The sequence below is a fragment of the Sminthopsis crassicaudata genome, chromosome 6 (assembly GCF_048593235.1).
Source record: "Sminthopsis crassicaudata isolate SCR6 chromosome 6, ASM4859323v1, whole genome shotgun sequence".
NCBI lineage: Eukaryota > Metazoa > Chordata > Mammalia > Dasyuromorphia > Dasyuridae > Sminthopsis > Sminthopsis crassicaudata.
The window spans coordinates 158,914,275-158,934,401 of NC_133622.1; the positions used below are offsets into that span (position 1 = coordinate 158,914,275).

Below are 20,127 nucleotides of genomic sequence, written 5' to 3' on the forward strand. Positions count from 1 at the left end.
AAAACCTCATGTTTCAAATTTTTTCTCTCTCTCCCTTCCTTCCACCCACCTCCCCTAGGTGGCAAGAAATCCAATATATGTTAAACATGTGCGATTCAAAAGCTTTTTATATTCAAAACATGTGCATAGATAATTTTCAACATTCACCCTTGCAAAATCTTGTGCTCCAAATTTTTTTCTCTATCCTTTCTCTCCATCCCCTCCCTTATATGGCAAGAAATCCAATATATGTTAAACATGTGCAATTCTTCTCTACATGTTTCCAAAATTATCATACAGCACAAGAAAAATCAGATCAAAAAAGGAAAAAAATGAGGAAGAAAACAAAATGCAAGCAAACATAAAAAGAGAGAATATACTATGTTGTGATCTAGACTCAGTTCCCACAGTCCTCTCACCATGAGAAATTTTTACACAAACCTGAGTATACAGATATATAAAATAGGTATGCAAATCAAACATTTATGAGAATAAATCATAAAAAAATTTATTTTAAAATACCTTTTTGGTATACATACAATTTTGCCATTTATTAAAGATGAAAGCAAATTTGCATACCAATGAGATGGATGTGCTTGTTTATTTTTACATAAATTTACACTGGACCCAGATGATAATGAAAGGGAAAGTGAGGCAGGTGACCTTTCACAGCCCTCCCTCACTCAAATCCAATTCACTTGCACATCATGGCATCAGCTCCTTGATATCGTGGTACTTCTCGAGAACAAAGGACAAATTACAATATAACAAATTTAATCTTGGTGGAATATTGCCAAAATTTTCACAACTCCCACATTCAGTTATACAGCCCCATGTGGGATGGTGACCCACAGTTTAAAATTTTTTGCTCTAGGCAATATTCTTTTTTTTTTTTTTTTTTTTTTTTTTTTTTTTTTTTTTTTTTTTTGCTGTTGGAATTTGGGGAGGATTTTTGAGAGGCAATTGATCTTAAATGACTTGTCCAGGGTCACCCAGCTAGTGTTGTATAAAGTGTCTGAGGCCACATTTGAACCTAGTTCCTCCTGTCTCCAGGGTCCACCCTCAGCTAGCTAGCTGCCCCTCTAGACAATTCTTAAGACTATATTGAAGTTTCAGGAGCAGCTAGGTAGCTCAGTGGATAGAGCACCAGCCTTGAATTCAGGAGGACCCGAGTTCAAATCTGGTCTCAGACACTTAACACTTCCTAGCTGTGTGACCCTGGGCAAGTCACTTAGCCCCAGCCTCAGGGTAAAAAAAAAAAAAAAAAAGACTATATATTGAAGTTTCAAAGCCATTCCCACCAGTGGAGGGAGTTTTCTCATCTCACAGTTGCAGCCTCTTAGCACTTAAATCATAGTCCTTATCTCCAATGAGTATGAAAATGAGAATAGAGAGATTTTGAAAATTAATGTGGTATTATGCATTGATCAACTTTTACCAGAAAAAAAGGTCCCAGAAGGCAGATTTGCTGGGTAGGTAAAGAAAGAAAAATTTTCCCCAAAAAAGGAGAGGTTATTTCCCTTTTGATCTGATTTTTTTGTGTACAACATGATAAATGTGGAAATGTGTTTAAAAGAATTGCACATGTTTAAACTATGCTGGATTAATTTCTGTCTAGGGGAGAGGAAAGGAAGAAAAATTTGGCACACAAGGTTTTACAAGAATGAATGTTGAAAACTATTTTTGCATGTATTTTGAAAAATAGAAAAGCTATTATTATATTAAAAAGGAAAGGTTAAACCAAAAGTTACACAAAATTTGATTGGAGAAAAACTCAAGAAAATCTATTTTTAAAGAATTAAGTTTGCATTATAGATTTTCTGAGATTTGCAGATTACAGCAATATTTAAGTTTTTTGTATTATTTCTAAGTCTTCCTTTATACTCAATTTCTTTGACCCTTTTTTGAAATGAAAACAGAATATTTTCATCTTTAAATAAAACATTGTCTCTTGTTATTCATTCTCCACCTGAAATTATTGGTCTCTTAAAAAAAAGTCAATTTTATCCTATTTTCAGCTCTGAATTTTCTCCATATTATCATTTTAATAGAGATGATGATTACTATCAATAAATTGGAAACAACTAACATAAGAAGTAGTGTATTATGCCAACCTGTAAAGAATAATGAGAAGCTGTGTTAGACTACTAGACAATGCTGAAATGGGAGTCAGAAAAACCTGAATTCAAGTTCCACCCCCAACTCAGTTTCTCCATCTATAAAATGAGATCACATAAATAGCACAGTGGATAGAACATCACCCTAGAGTCAGGTTCTGAGTTCAAATTCAATCTCAGACCTTTACTAGCTGTTCCTAGCCAAGTCACTTAAATCTATTTACTTTAATTTCCTCATTTGAAAGAAGAGCTAAATAAGGAAATGGCAAACCATTTCAGTATCTTTGCCAAGAAAACCCCAAATGAGGTCACAGAGAGCCAGACATGACAGAAATGCCTCAATAAGAAGATATCTATTATATCTTTTTCATAATAACTCTGGGTGGCTTAAATGTAAGGAAACTCAAATGAGATTAAGTATATAAATTTCTTGGTAAAACTTTAAAAATAAGGAAGGAAAGAGAGAGAGAGAGGAGAGAAAGACAGAGAAGAGAGAGAATCAGAATAATAGAGAGAGGGGGGAGGGAGAAACAGAGGCAGAGATAGAAAGAGAGGGACAGAGGAGAAAGAGAGGTAGAGGGAGAGGGAAAGGAAGAGGGAAAGAGAGAGGGAGAGGGAAATGGAGACAGAGAGAGAGGGAGAGGAAGAGGGAAAAAGGGAGAGGGAGAAGGGGAGGGAGAAGGAGAGGGAAAAGGAGAGGGAGAGGGAGAGGAAGGGAGAAAGAGAGAGACAAAGAGACAGAGAGAGAGAGGAGGTGGGGAGATAGGCAGTGACAAGACAGAGACAGAGAGGGAGGGGCAGAGGAGAGGGAGAGAGAAAGAGAGGAAAGAAAGAATGGAGGGAGAGAGAGAAAGAGAAACAGAGAGTGACAGAGAGATACAAAAAGAGACAAGAAGGGAAGGAGAGACAGAGAGAGAGAAGGGGGGACAGAGAGACAGAAATACAGTGACAGAGAAACACAGACAAAGGCGGAAAGTGACGGAGACAGAAAGAGAGGGACAGAGAGATAGAAAAGAGACAGAGACAGAGAGACACAAAGACAGGAAAAAAAGAGGCAGAGAGGGAGAAAGATAGAGAGACAGAGAAACAGACATATATATAGTATATATGTGCCACTAACAAATCATCTCATACAAATGTATCTATCGATAGATAAAGAAGAAATCTTCTAATCAGATCAAATGATCTATTTATATAAATAGGCATGCACACAAATATGTACAAAGAGGTATGTATTCTCTGATATATGGTCATATCTTAGCTAAACAGAATTATTCCATGGCTGTCAGCCAGAACCAACACAGGGTGGAGTTTTTTTGGGTTTTTTACACATTTCTTTTTTAATACTAGACATTTTTAGCCCTTCTTCAACCAAGCATAGGTTAAGAATTCCTTCAAAATGGTTAAAAATTAAGTTGGAAGAAACATTTTTTTCATTTCTTATCTGTTTATATTCATTTTTCAGTATGCATAAATATGACTTCTTCACAAAAGAATTTGGACTTTTGAGTTAGAACTTGAAAGATAGTATATCTACATGTAAAGAATGGAGGAGAGGGAAGTTAGAGATAAGTTAGTTAATGTTGGGCTAAAGAGTTTAAATATTATTAGATAAGCAATGGAAAACTAGTGAAGATTCCTGAATAGATACAGAGTGACATGATTAAATCTAACCATGCAAAAGTATGCAGGATGAAGGAGACAGGGAGAAATGAGAGGGCAGGATACCAGAGGTGATTGCAGTAGTTCAGGTGAGAAAGGATATATGCCTCAACTCAAGTGTTTGTAGTAGGGGAATAATATTTGAATGACAATTGGAGTGTTAAGGAATGTAATTTATCAACTTTAACAAAAAAAAAAAATGTTTCCAAAGGCAGTATGAAATAGCAGATAGATAGAGACTGGATCTCAGTCAGGAAGACCTGAGTTCAAGCTTTTTCTCAGATATATACTAATTGTGTGACCCTGAGCAAGTTCCTTAAGCCCTCAATACCCTAGACCAGTGGTACAAAACTGAATTAGAAAAGGTGGGACAAGGAGAGGAAAAACTAACTTAGAAAACATAAATTAACATTATCTAGGTCGTACTGTATTTTTATTTATCTTGTTAAATATTTCCCATTTATAGTTTAATCTAATTTTGGTTCCAAAGGAGTTTTACAGGTTGATTGTAGTCCTCTGGGAGTTTGATATCTCTTCCCTTCATACCCCCAAAAGCCTAAAAATGACAAAGAAAGTGCCCAATCTTAATTGGTAAATAGTTTCTTCATTAGTGGTACTCCATACAAATGAAATCATGAGTCCAGACAAAAAATTGATTCACATCACTTTCTCTCTCCCTCTCCCTCCTTCCCCCTCCTACTCACCCCTTCTCTTTCTCCCTCTCCCTTTTTCTCTCCCCTCCCTCTCTCTGTGTGTCTGTCTCTGTCTGTCTCTGTCTGTCTCTCTGTCTCTCTCTTTCTCTTCTTTGTGTCTATCTGTCTCTCTCTCTCTCATTCTCCTCTCTGTCTCTCTCCTTCTCTCTCTCTGCATAAAATATATATATAATATATACGTATATATAGACCAACATACTTATTTATATAAACATGCATATATGTATACACATGCACATGTATAAATATATACATTTACATATACAACAATTTTATATGTATATGCATATAGACATATGCATTTGTCCTTGAATATATATATGCATGTATTACACATATGTACTATGAAAGTGTATGTACGTGTATTCAAATTCAGTTCTCTTAACAAGGTGTAGTGAATAGAAAACTCAATTATTCCCAGAAGTGAAGGTTTGAAACATAATAATAGTTGATGGAAATGCTATCACCAGGCAAATTTATCCAATCTATTTGAATTCAATTCAATTGATTCAAGTTAATCAGCTTAAATGCCTTATCCTACTGGTTCCCTCCACCATTTTTATTCAAGTGGTTCTTCTAGTAATAATTTGATTTGATTATGAATAATAGGAACACTAAGCATATTAAAATTAGAATGGTATAAAATAAAAATAATTTTTGTTTTTATTGTTCACTTGTTTTTAATAGTGTTTGACTCTTTGTGATCCCTTTTGAGGTTTTCTTGGCAAACATATTGAAGTGCATTGCCATTTCCTTCTCCAGTTCATTTTATAGATGAGGAAACTGAGGTAAATAGAATTTCATGACTAGCTCAGTGTTACACAGCTCGGAGGCCAGGTTTTTGAACTAAGGATGATGAGTCTTCTGATTCCAGGCCTGGATCTCTATACTGTTTTAAATTGCAGAGTGTTTTGCATGGGATATCTCATTTGATCTTTATACAGCCTTAAGTGCTTATTATCCCCATTTTACAGTTGATGAAACTGAGGCAAACAGATTAAGTGACTTGACCAGGATCACAGGGCTAGTATTCTGTTATAGCAACATTTAAACTAAAGTCTTCACAGTTCCAAGTGCAGCACTATCCACTGATTTGCCTATGAGCCTGGAAATTAGGAAATTAAGGAATGGAAGAAAGAAATTAAGAGATTAATGGTCAAGGGTAACAATAACACTAAAAAACAACTGTTATGATCTTCAGATAATAGGATAGGTCTTCAGATATTAATGAATGTTCCATTAATATTTATTAAAGATTCAGTTATTCAGGATACAGAAAGTTGTACAAAGTAATGAATAGTTTATTGGATTATATACATCTTAGAATAGGTTGTGCTTAATTTGGGGATGGTCAATTATCAGCTAAGATAAATATAATTGATATTTTAATATATCACTTTTAATAAATTGCCATAAAAGTACCAGCAATATCATTACTTTAGGCTTATTGTACTGTGGCATAGCCTCTTAAATCCTTAAACAGGATGTCATAGAAATTCAGTTGTCTTCTTTACATAAGAGATATACAAAAACCATGATAATAAGACAGAAAACTAAAGAACTTTCTGGAATAAAGACTCCGAAAAGTTTTCCTACGTGAAAGGTTCAAAGCTTAATCAAGAAAAGCTTTGATCAATGGAAAAATACCAATCATGGACCAAGTTCAAGGAGCTATTTAAAGATTTTCAAAAATCGTACTTTAGTTGGGTTCCTAACAATCCCATATCTGTAGAATTAGATCTGAATTAGGACAAATAATGCATTCTATGAACTAGGCACATGTGTTCAAACTTATACTATTCAAATTTGGGATTATGTAAAATATTGTCATTGGTTCCAATCCAATGGAAACATGCAGTTTCAGAGCTGAATAGTGTAATGACTTCATAGGAGTCATTACTTGCATTAATTTGGATCTAGCTCCTCTCTCTGTCTTTGTCTCTGTCTCTCTTTGCCTCTGTGTGTGTCTCAGTTCTGCCAAATAAAAAGTTGTTCCATGTAAAATGTATGGGATTGCCTGTCATCTAGGGGAGGGAATAGAGGGAGGGAGGGAATAATTTGGAAAATTTATTACAAGGGATAATGTTATAAAAAAAATTACTCATGCATATATACTGTCAAAAAATTTTATAATAAAGTGACTTTGTTTTCAATTTTTTTAAAAAAAGTTGTTCTATTGAAGAAACAAAACAACCCTATTAACCCATTTCTTAATGCGAACAAAAATAAGAGAGATATCATCAGTAAATCCTAAATTGGTAAAAGCATTATAAACTATGAAGTAGTGGTATATAAGAGAAAAAAAAATAAATACCAAAATGGATCTCAGGAAACCTCAAGTCTAATGTCATATTCTACTTACAATGAGGTCTTGGGAAAGCAATTTAATTTGTGATCCTTAATTTCTTCAACTGTAAAATGGAAATAAGAATGTCTGTCCTGTCTCCCTCACACAATCATTTTGAGGATTAAAGGAGGTATGGTACAATAAAGAATTCTGGAAACCATAAAGTAGTTTGCATATAGTAAAGGTATCCTTGTTTTGGCTGTTAGAAGTTGGCTAACACAATGGATCAAGCACTGGGTTTGGAGTAAGGAAAATGAGTTCCTATACAGATTCAGGTTCTTACTAGCTATGTGACTTTGGGAAAACCATTTAATCTCAGTTTTCTTAACTGTAAAATAAATGTGAAATAGTAGCATCTATTTTGCAGAATAGTTGTGAGGACCAAATGAGATAATATCTGTCAAATGCTTAACACAGTGTCTAGCACAGGGCAGGTACAATATAAATGCTAGCATTTGTTATTTATATAAATATTAGCACTGGTATTGGTGCAGTTTGCAGTTAACATAGACTAATATGAATGACCTGAAGGATTCAGGATAGACCATCTTTATCATCTCAAAGTGGGAAAAAAAACATTACCAAATTTTGGGTGGTCTTCGGCAATCGTGTAGATGATTTCAGAGTCTCTGGCACCTAGCACTTCAGCCCGTAAGATCTTGTTGGTGATTGGCAGCATCCCTCCCTCTGGAACCCACACCAGTGAGTTAGCCACCAGCTGAAGGTCTCCTTCAATCTATGAGAGAGAAAAAGGCATATTGAGTGTAGAAGTAACTGAGCAGAACCCACCTTTAGGGTCACATTTCAAGAAAATGTCAATACTATTATAACTTGTCAAAGACATCCATCAAGAAAGAGTAGACCCAGACTCAAAATCACAGATGGCTTTCCCTTTAATTGGGAAGACACAAAATTTCATGTTTTAGAAGTCAATTAAATTCAACTAAATAAGTATTTTTATTAATATTCCTTCAGTTATACACAGTGAGAGTTGTATTAGGTCTCCCTTAGGATCCTTCAAGTTCTTTATGACTTCATGAACCCAATATTTGATTCTAAGTGATAACATTGTACAAGATACCAACTGGTTGCCAAGATAAAAAGTGGAAAAAAAAACTTTACAATCTATTGAAGGAAAAGGTTTGATTTAAAATATAATATTTTACATTTTTCAGAAACTGAGCTAGTGAAATACTGGTGCTCTGGTTTTCAATTTTTCCATATATTAAAAAAATAACTAGATATAATTTTAAAAGGCTTTTATTTCAGGAAGGATTTTTATCTATATTATTATCACTATTATCAGATACACAGATAGCTAAAATAAAGCCAAGAACATTCACAAGGGGATAGCCATGTGAAAGAGAGACAAGGCACCACTTTATATTCATACCATATTTGGGGTTTGGTCCTTTCCCAACAACAGGCAATTATAACTATTCATATTACACAAATCAAGCAAGTAAGCCATTTAGTAGGCTGGTGGAATTCAGCATTGGGGAGCTGGAAGAAAACCTGGGAAAATAAATATCTAATGCCTAATCTATAGAACTATACAGAGTTCTATAATTACTAATAATTGTGAGGAAAAATCCGGAGGAATTTCATATTGTCCAAATTACTATAGCATCTTATTCACAACAGTTTTAAACAATATATCAGCATATAGGTAAAGTATCTACTACAATGATGTCAAAGGGACTGCAATTTCCTGAATCTTACAAAATACATTTACCCTTGCTCCTAACTTCCTGATTTAGTGAAATCCATTCTTATACTTGCAGCAGCCTAAGCTATATTGATTATAGGATGTTCAGCCTCAGACACATTATTGGGCAGCATCTCTCTCCTCTCTGATCCTCTCCATTATCTCCCCCTCCTTCCTCCTTTTCTCTCTCTAATTATCTCTCCAGACTCTCTTTCCATCTGTTGGTCTCTGTTGCTCTGATTCTGGTTCTGTTTCTCTGTCTCTCTGTCCTTCTGCTTCTGTCTGTCTGTCGCTTTCTCTCCAAATCCCTGAATTTAAGTAACATACAAACACATATATAAAAGAATTACATATACATGCACATAAATACATATATGCATCTATCTCTAAGGATAACTTAAATTCAGAACTTTGAATGATTCACAAAAAACCTCTATCCCAACTTAGCCATAATGTGCACCTCCATTCCCAGGGAGATTGTCATGTCCTGTTAAGGAAGATGGCCCCTTAGAGCTAGTACCCACAGGGAGCAGACATCCTCTCTGCTACAAAGAAAAGATTCTCTGGATAACAGATTTAGGCCTAAACAGGACCTCAGCGGCCATCTAGAACAATCAACCTCATTTTATACATAAGGAATCTGAGGATCAGATAAGCTGAGTTGATTAATTGTGAACATCTTCACTAGACCCCATCATTCCTTCTAGTGGTCTGAAAGTTCTTCTTTTCTTAGTCAAATGTCTTCGAAAAATTCAGAAACTGGAGGATAAAAGAATGAACCAATCCCTTCTATTCTAATGGGGAAAGCAATGAGGACATATATATGTCATTGTTATTATTCAGATACTTCAAGTATTTCTGATTCTTCATTACCCCATTTGGAGTTTTCTTGGCAAAGATTATATATGAGACACAAAATAGTTTGAGGGGATATTAGGGTCTACAGAAGATTGTTTTTTTTTGTTGTTGTTTGTTTGTTTTGTTTTGTTTTATTTTTTTAAGGATGGGGGATAGACAATCATATTTGGAGGTAAGAGAGAAGGAACCTGGATAAAGGCAGAGGCTGAATATTTGAAAGAGGAGGAGATGACTGAGGATATTGTCCACTGGAAAAGACAGACAGAGATGGCATCAAATGCTTCTGTACAGAGGTTGGCAGTGCCATGGGGAAGTAACAGCATTTTGTCAGAGAGTCAAGAAAAGGGGGATAGAGTAACAGACAAGGTTAAAGGATTTAAAGATGAAGAAAACCACAGAAGATGGAGCTCACATTTAAACCTTCTTTTTCTAAATAAAGAAGCATAATTTATTCATTTCCCCTCAAATAATGGTTCCAATACTTTGATACAATAAAGAGTTCAGCTAGAAATATCACTGCACAAGCAGATCCTTGTGCTTTTTCTGGGATCTCATTTTTCCATATGCTTGGCAGTGATAATGTTGGGTAGCTACAGATCAGTGACTTGGGGGTATAATTCCAAATCATTTTCTACAACATCGGACCCAATTCATAGCTCACCCACAAATGTGTTAATGTGCCTGCCTGTCTTCCCACACTCCCTCCACAAATTGCTATTTTCATTTTTTTGTCATCATTGCCAATTTGATGTGCATGAGGCAGAACTTCCTAATTACTTTGATTTGCATTTCTCTTGCTAGGAGTTTATTTGGGCCATTTTAAAGATCTACTAATACCTTGGATTTCTCCCCTTATGAATTTTCTATTTAGAGTGGATAGAGTCAAGATGATGAAACGTTTTTCTAGCCCAAGAAAATTTCAGAGGAAGGTATGAGAAGTTTGTGATGCTGGACTGGAAGCCTATTTTGAGCCACACACAAAGTATCAGCAATAGTAGCTACAGAAGCAGCAGCAGCAATTTCAGTAACTAACTCTCAGCCCATAGAGGGTGAATGGCAAGCCTCTGCTGCTCATATGAAGTTCTGGGGTCACAGGCCAATTTTAAGCTCAGTCCTTGCAGAGGACCTAATATGCCATGCCAAGGAAACTCTCTCCCTGGCATAGCAGCAAACCTCTGCCCACTGAAATGATATTCTCTTTCAGCGTTACCTTCTCTTTATCCTCACCTACTTCCCTAACAAGACTTTATACCTCTCTGTCAAGATTTCTCCATTAGAAATTTTATATCTTTCTGCCAGGACCTTGCCACTAAGGAATTCAGTCTTTCTATTCATGCAAAGCAAATGCTAATAATAAACTTCATTTTTATTAGTCTAGCTTTCTGGGTTCACAAATTCCTTTACGAAGGACCTCTGCACTTCCAGAAGGGGGTTCTCACAACTCCCTACCTTGTGCTGAATCCTAAGGGGATTTAGGTTCATTTGGTTCCCTGAACCCCAAACCTCATCATTTAACTCCCTGACCACCAGGAACCCTAACCTTGTCATTTGGTTCCCTGACCAGGAAGCCTGAAATCTAATAAATCTAGATCTCATCAAAAGGAATGAAAAAGTAGAAGAAAATGTGAAATAACTGACCTAGAAAATAGACCAGGGAGAGATGATTTCAGTATTATTGGACTACTTGAAAACCATGACCAAAGAAAGAGCCCAGATATCATATTTCAAGAAATTATAAAGGAAATATCTTAGATCTAGTGGGTAAAATAGGAATGAAAAAAATCAACTCCTGAAAAAGATCCCAAAATGAAAACTCCTGGGAATAGTACAGACTCTCAGATCAACTCTCAAATCAAGCAGAAAATACTTCAAGCAGTCAAAAAGAAATAACTGAAATATTGTAGAATCACTCAGAATCACGCAAAACTTAGGGACTTCCATGTTAAAGAAGAGAAATGCTTGGAATATGTTCCAGAAAGCAAAGAAGATCACAACCAAAAATAACCTGATAAAACTGAGTCTAATCCTACAGGGAGGATGGATATTTAATGAAATAGATCACTTTCACATATCCCTGGTAAAAGACCAGAATTAAATAGAAAATCTGATATGTAAACACAAGACAGATAAAGACAGATAAAAAGATAAATATGAAAGAATAATCTCAGTAAAGATGAATTATTTACACTCCTATATAAGAATATAATACATGTAACTTCTAAGGATTTTACCATTATTATGGCAGTTAAAAGGAGTTTACCTACACAAAGGGATTAAATGTGAGTCCATTATGTTTGAATGATTAAAAAAAAAAAAAAAGATGATGAGAAAGAGTGATGCATTGGGGAAAAAAAGAGAAGTAGAATAGGGAAGATTTTTCTCACACAAAATAGACATGTACAGAAAATCTTTTATAATGGATGAGGAAACAGTGGGGGAAGACAGGTAATGCTTGAACCTCACTCTCCTTGGAATTTGTTCAACGAGGGAAGAATATATGCCTATTCAATTGTGTAAAGAAATGTAAACTTACCCCAAGTAGGACAAAAAGATAACAGAAAAGGTAATAGGAGTGATGAAAGGAAGGATATAATAAGAAAGAAGCAAAATAAATTTTTAAGAAGGGATACAATAAAAAGAAAAGAAACAGAAGAAAATGAAATGGTGGGAAATATACAAATGGTAATCAAAATAGTGAATGTCAAGAGAAATGATTATTAATAACCAATGATTTGGGGAGATAGATTTCTTCCTTTTTTCTTTTATCGCTATTTCAAGACCTCATCTTTGAAGATTAAGCTAACCTCCTCTAGTCAGACATCACTCTTGTGGGAAAGTTATTGTTCTCTGCTAAGGTTTGGTTGAGAAAAAATTCTTTTAATAGATTCCCCCAAAACTGGGGATAATTTAGAAGTAAATAACATGGGGCAGCTAGGTGGTGCAGTGGATAGAGCACCGGCCTTGAAATCAGGAGGACCCGAGTTCAAATATGGTTTCAGACACTTAACACTTCTTAGCTGTGTGACCCTGGGCAAGTCACTTAACCCCAGCCTCAGATTTCCAAAAAAAAAAAAAAAGTAAATAACACAATCCATGCTCATTTGAGTTGTTTTAGCCCCTCATCATAATATTCATTCTCTCATAGTTTATTAACCAAATATCATTCTCAGAAACATCCCTCTTTCAATGGCCATATATATAGAAATAAGTGTGCTATCATGGATGCCTTTGTTCTAAGAAAGAGATAGCCAAATGATCATCCTTTTATTAATATGATGGCATTATTAATAAAATGGGCAAATTACTCAGAAATGTTTCTTTAAACTTTTTAAATGAGAATGAGATGTACTCACCCATAAAATGGGAACAGATAACATGATGAATTAGAAAACAGAATACAACCATATGTTGTTTAGACTTGAAACAGAAAGACACACACAGAGTTAAAATAAATAGTTGGAGCAGAATCTAATATGCTATGACTGAATTTTTTTAAGAGATGGTGTAGCAAGCATGATTGCAGATAAAGCAAAAGCAAAAAAAAAACTTAATTAAAGGGAATAATCAAAGAGACTATTTTGCTAAAAGGCTGTAGACAATGAAGTAATATCAAAAAAATCTTAAAGCAGGCTTCTCTGATAAAGACCTCATTTCTCAAATGTGTACTAAGTATAGAACTGAGTTAAATTTATAAAAACAAGAACCATTCCCCAATTGATTAATGGTCAAATGATATAAACAGGCAGTTTTCAGTAGAAGAAATCAAAATTATCCATATTCAAATGAAAAAATATTCTATTGATTAGACAATTGCAATTTAAAACAACTCTTCCAGGAATTCTTGTTGGTCTTGGGTACAGTTAGCATTTTTGTTTGTAGCTGTTTTTACATTGTTACCTTTTGAGTTTGTGTCTTGGACTTCCCTGTCATTGTAATAGCTTTTTAAGATCAATCTTGTTGTAGGTACACTAGTAATTGTTGATGGACTAACAAAATAGTCTGACCATTCTGGAATACACTTTGGAATTATGCCCAGGGAGCAATCAAACTGTGCATAATCTTTAAATATCAATAGAATTCCAAGTTTGGTATCCAAAGAGATCATAGAAAAAGGAAAAAAACCATGTATAAAATACTATTTACATCAGCTCTTCTGGTGGCAACAAAGAGTTGAAAATCAAGGGGAATTTCACCAATAGTGAAATGAATGAACAAGTTGTAGCTTATACCTGTGATGGAATATTATTGTGCTATAAGAAATGACAAGAGGGTGGTTTCAGCAAAACATGGCAAGAACCATGTGAACTGACATAAAATGCAGTGAGAAAAATTGAGAGATTATTGTGAACTGCACAAAACCAGCAATATTGTAATGATGATCAACTGTGAAAGACTTGGCTACTATAATCAATACAATGATCCAAGATAATTCCAAAGGGCTCATGGGGAAAAATGCTATCCAATTCTAGAGAAACTGAGGCACTCTGATTGCAAACTGAAGTATAATTTTCTCACATTTTTTGAAAATATGACTAATGTGGACAGAGCATATATTTTGTATGATTTCACAAATATAACTAATATTGTAGTGGTTGCCTTCTTAAGTACAAGTGAGGGACAAAGGGGAAAAAATTAGGCACTCAAAATTTAAGAAGAAAAGAATGCTAACAATAAATTTTAAAATATCCTTTTTTTTTTTCCTGAGGCAACTGGGGTTAAGTGACTTGCCTAGGGTCATACAGCTAGGAAGTCAGGTCCTCCTGACTTCAGGGCTGGTGCTCTATCCACTGCACCAACTAGCTGCCCCCCAAATGTCTTTTTAAAAAAAGAACTGCTTGTTCATATCCTTTGACCTAGCAATAGAATTACCATGCATATGAATTAATAATATCCTTATCTATTAGGGGAAATAAGTCTTGCTCAATTCCCTATATATCTTAAGTAACAACTTTCTCAGAGAAATATGTCAATGAAGATTTTTTTTCTTCCACATTTTAACTATTTCCTTTCTAATTTTTTTTTGAGGGGGAAGCAACCGAGGTTAAGTGACTAAGGATTGATTTGAACTCAGATTTTCCTGATTTCATGGCCAGTGTTCTATCCACTAGACCACACACTTCCCTTCTAATTCTAATGGAATTTATTTTATTTTATTTTTATTTTCTTCATTGAAGTTTTTTATTTTCAAAACATATGAAAGGATAATTTTTCAATATTGACCCTTGCAATACTTGTATTCCAATTTTTATTCCCTTTCCCCCACCCCCTCCCCTAGATGACAAGTAATCCAATATATGTTAAACATGGTAAAAAAAATATATACATGTAAATCGAATATAGGCATACCTATTTATACAATTATCTTGCTGCACAAGAAAAATCTGATCAAAAAGGAAGAAAAAATGAGAAAGAAAATAAAATTCAATCAAACAACAACAAAAGAAGTGAAAATGCTATGTTGTGATCCACACTCAGTTTCCGTAGTCCTCTCTGAGAGTTGTCTCTCATCATCACAAAATCATTGGAGCTGGCCTGGATTATCTTATTATTGAGAAGAGCCACATCCATCAGAATTGATCATTGCATAATCTTCTTGTTGCCATGCACAATGATCTCCTGGTTCTGCTCATTTCACTTAGCATTAGTTCATGTTAGTCTCTCTTAAGACTCTCTGAAATCATCCTAATAGTTTCTGACAGAACAATAATATTCCATTACATTCATAGACCATAACTTATTCAGCCATTCTCCAATTGATGGGCATCTGTTCAGTTTCCAGTTTCTTGCCACTACAAAAAGAGCTGCCACAAACATTTTTGCACATGTGGGCCCCTTTCCCTCCTTTAAGATCTCTTTGAGATATAGGTCCAGTAGAAACACTGCTGGATCAAAGGGTATGCAATTTAAAGCCCTTTGGGCATAGTTCCAAATTGTTCTCCAGAGTGGTTGGATCAGTTCACAACTCCATCAACAATGCATCAGTGTCCAAGTTTTCCCACATCCTCTCCAATATTCGTCATTATCTTTTCATGTCATCTTAGCCAATCTGACAGGTGTGTAGTGGCATCTCAGAGTTGTCTTAATTTGCATTTCTCTGATCAATAGTGATTTAGAGCATTTTTTCATATGACTAGAGATGGTTATTTGATTTTATTTTTACAGAAGCCTTTCAATGTTACTTAATAAAAATTATCTATTAATTTTTCTGTGATCTTCCCTATAACTTGTTTAAACACTTTCCCTATCAATATCTCCAGTTATGAACAAGATCTCATTCTATGTTCTTTAAATATTTTTAATAACATGACCTTTTTTACCTAAGTCATCAAAATTAATTTGGATAATAATCAATCATCATGGAGTATGAGATCTCATTCTACAACTAATTTTTGTTAGACTACTTTCCAGTTTTGATAAGCATGACATCTAAATCTTTGTCCAAGTCACGTATCAAAATAAGAAGGTCAGTGAAGCATTTAAAAACATGCAAACAGAAAAAACATGAGATTTGTAGGGATGTAGCAAAGCTGAAAAGTTAAAACTAACAAGATTAATTTATTATTTGCTTTATGAAAAAAAATCTGTTAGTAGTAGAGGCCCATGGTTTCATGTACAATTCCTGTTTCCAATTCTTTGCATATGGAAATGTTCATGTTAGTTAAGGTTTGTCAGGTACAGAATAATAAAATGTAACAACATAATTTCATAAAGAGGTCAGAGTTGCACTTTATCAAACCAATTTTAAATGAGTTTAGATTTACCACTGTTTAAATTATTATCAAAAGTCCTTAACGTGAGGGTTGTTTTTTTTTCCAGCTTGCTACTACTATCAGATTATAATAGAGAAAATGCTTATTAAGCACTTACTGTGTGCTAGACACCATGAGGATAAAAATATAAGCAAAAAGACCGACAGGGACATCAAGGAGCTCTCATTGTAACAGATGAAGACAACACATAAATGAGGTACTTGGGGGGGGAGTGGGACAAGGAGGAAGAACACAGAGGGAGAAAGTAATTTAGATAGTCAGGAGGAGAGATGGAATATTAATGAACATGGCAGTATGGGGACTTCCTCAAATGGAGGTTTGGAAGAATTTATTGATCAGAGAAGGAGGCCATTGAGGGGTTCATTGACTCCAATTCCCCCATTTTAAAAATAAAGAAACTGAGGCAGGTAATTAAGTGATTCACCCAGAATCACGTAGCTAGTAAGCAGGCAACTAAATGGTCCAATAGAGAGTGTCTGGGTCTAGAGTGAGAAAGTCTGTCACTTGTTAACTGTGTGAACCTAATCCTATTTGCTTCAGTTTTCTCATCTGTAAAATCAACTGAAAAGGAAATGGCAAACTGCTCTAGTATCCAAGTGAAGAAAATCCCAAATGGGATCATGAAGAATACGACTGAAATGACTCAATAACTAAAATACAGTTTTGCGGGAGGAACGAACTCAGATTTTCCTAAGTCTCATGTCTAGTTTCTATTTACTACAATATGCTAACTCATAGAATAAGAAAGCGAGGCAGAGTCCCCCCAGAAATAATATTGAGCCCCATTTCCTTCCAAGCATATTCTTTCTTTTCCTTCCATCTCTTTTTTACTAGACTCAAGACAAGTTTTGTTTTTGTGAAGTTCTTCTCTTCTGAAGTTGTATCACCAGATCTCATAACAAATAATATCTTTATTGCATTAGGTCTTCTCCTTCAATTTGATCATTTTTTCATTCTCCCCATTAGGGGAAAGTCCTCTCCTTTTGGCTGTTTCTTCCAAATTTCTCGTTTCTCTAATTACTGGTTCTGTTGCAACCATCCCATAGGTTAGGAGCAGGGCTGGAAATGGAGAGAATGCATTGTCTTCATGCTGGAGAAGGGTGATAGGCAAGGTAGGAATTCCTGCTGGTTTCTAGACCTTTTCTCTTTGATAGTTCTGACAAGAGCAGATTTTGAACAAGATAAAAGCAATCTCCAAACCACTCTCTGCACATGGGGCAGAGTTTAAGCCAACAAAGGGGACGGAAAGAATCTTTCCCTTCAAGCATGATCCTGAAAGAGGACACCAGCTGGCCAAAAGGTCCTCCAGACCCTTCACACTGGCCCAGACTGGACTTAGTGGTGATCTGTGCTGACAATGTGAGCTTGTTGTTTAGTGATTAGTGCAGAGTGATTGTATTATGGGAATTTATTCTCTTTTTTGATCTTTTTGTTTAGCAATTTCTTATTTTCTTGAGATATTTCTAGAATAAACTGCAATAGTATAGAAACTTTCAGGTCTGAGGTTTTTTGAGATTTTCCATTAACTTTTTTTTTTACATCTAAGTCTCTGTATATCCACATTAGTATATGTAGACATCTCTTCCTCTTCCTCAGTCATTTTTGTAGTCATCAGAATTTCACTTTGAAACTAAGATCCCAATCCTCTTAAAACCAAAAAACTTTGTTTAAAACACTTTACTGTTTAGAATACTAGCCATGAAATCCCATCTTGGATTGGAGCTTTTTGAAATGAATTCTCACAAATTCTTGGGTTGAGAAGGGTTCTACACACATGAAATGCCTATCAGAAGTGTCCAAAGAAAGATGATCCCATGCACAAGAGAGACCTCTGAGTATTGTTTCCATTGTCTATGCTGGACTAGAAAGATGTAAGAAATTAACTTGGAAAAATTAGCTGAGATTGAGTTACAAAAAGACAAGGAGGAAACTTCACAAAACTTCACAAAAAGACAAAGTCAGGAGCACTTTGGCTTGTCACTCACATCTGGCCCTGGGAAGACTCAACTTTGGACATGGATCATCGGTTCTATTATATGGTATCACTCATTTAGCAGAGGATGAGAACTAGACAAAATGAGTCCTTAAAGATGCCCCTCCACTTGCAAGGTGAAGAGTACCCAGAACTAGTATTTAGATGATGACTACATCATCATGTACCTCAACTACAGAAACCAATCAGCTGGTTACAAAGCATCTACAAAAAAAAAATGCCACAAAATGCAACAAAGAACATTTAAAGGCCTTCTTTATTGTGTATCTCACCAATTTGCTCATTAAATCATGTGAACCATTTTCAACCCCCCCCCCTCCCCATCAAATAAAAGTTTGGAAAAGACAGGACACATTTTGGCTTCTTAATTGTACAAATTGCAATTATTTGTATTGTACAATTGTAATTGTAATTAATTCTAAGTACATTCATATGACCATTCTTTCAAAAGTTATCCAACAGCAATGAAAAGCTACAGGATGAGATATTTATTCCTCTAAGTAAAGATTCTAGCACCCTTTTCTCCTACTACTACAAAAAGTCTTCCTTTCCCACGGCATTTGCTAAAAGTCAGTGAGCATTCAGATTAAAAAAGATTATACAACTATATATAATAAAAAATACTAGTGACTATATGAGCAAGGGAGGAGACTAACAGAACTCCATTATCCCCCAAACACAGGACACAAGAACACTGATGAACCAATGGCCATAAGGTCACCTATAGTAGCAGATATCTTATACCTATTTGGATTCTCCTTCCTAGTCCTACAGTCCCAGTATACTGAATCATCTCATTACGTTGAAGCAGGCAGAGTGATAACCAGGAATGCTGATTTGATTATCATTTCCAGATAAAGGGGTAGAAAGTCAGGTTAAGAGATGGCTAATGGGGGCAGCTAGGTGGTGCAGTGGATAGAGCACCAGCCCTGAATTCAGGAGGAACTGAGTTCAAATCTGGTCTCAGACACTTAACACTTCCTAGCTGTGTGACCCTGGGCAAGTCACTTAACCCCAGCCTGGGGGAGGCGGGGAAGAGATGGCTAATGTGAGAAACAGATGCTATAGGAATGGGTAAGGAGTACACTTGAAAGATGAAGCATAAAGTATTTTGTCCCACTAAAATAGTTATATAAAAAGCCTACTCATATTTTGTCTTATCAGTACCAACTATCAGATAAAGGAAAAACAACATTCCTCAGGAAAAACAGTGGGAGTGGTACAATTCAACAAAATCAAGGAAACTAGCTACACAGTAACCAGGACCAAATAGCCAGGGATTATTCCCAGCAACCCAGGAATTTTCCATCCAGTGGAATTTATTGGCTTTTTGATATCAAAGGTACCCAAGAGTAGCAAGTTACCAGCTCGAAATAAAAACAAAAAAGGATCATTAAAGATTATCAGGTTTCTTGACAAAGAGAAATATGTGAAAGAAGCAAGATTTCTAAAATAACATCTGTTTACTTAAATAAAGAATGTGATCTAGCTTCTCTCTGGCCACATTCTAACTCTTGTCAGATACTGAATAGCTTTACAGAAATATCTCAGCATTTTTTTTACTTAGTAATCCATCCAATTAATCAAACATTCAGAAAAGCTCTCTTCATCAATCCTTAATCTTGAGGATTTATTTTGTTTCCCCTGCTCCATACCTCGATTAGATATGATTGGTTGCTAGTTGGAAGCCTGTTTTTCATAAATGTTCCAACAAAAGTCTTCAGGGTGATATTTAACAGTGTTTGCATCCAGAACAAGAAGAAAAAAAATGGCATTTTTATGAATGTGGATTTAGAGGTTGGAAGGGAAGAAGGACAGAGCTGGCACATATTTATGTGGAATATCTCTTCTTTTGGTTCTAAAATGGGCATCATGTGGGCAGCCAATTCCCTACCCAACAAGTATCTGTTCTGATCAGAATGGTTGTATAGCACAAGTTCTGTGCTCACCCAATCCCTGTTCTTTCTGCCCACAATGACA

At 35.3% G+C, this 20,127-nt stretch overlaps 1 protein-coding gene across 1 annotated transcript in view; it reads right to left on the reverse strand.

Moving 5' to 3' along the window:
* FRAS1 (Fraser extracellular matrix complex subunit 1) overlaps positions 1-20,127 on the reverse strand; it is a 488,324-nt gene that overhangs the window by 145,624 nt on the left and 322,573 nt on the right. The window contains exon 29 of the mRNA XM_074276760.1: positions 7,401-7,554. Coding sequence (XP_074132861.1) covers positions 7,401-7,554 — 154 coding nt within the window. The remainder of the gene's footprint in view (positions 1-7,400; positions 7,555-20,127) is intronic.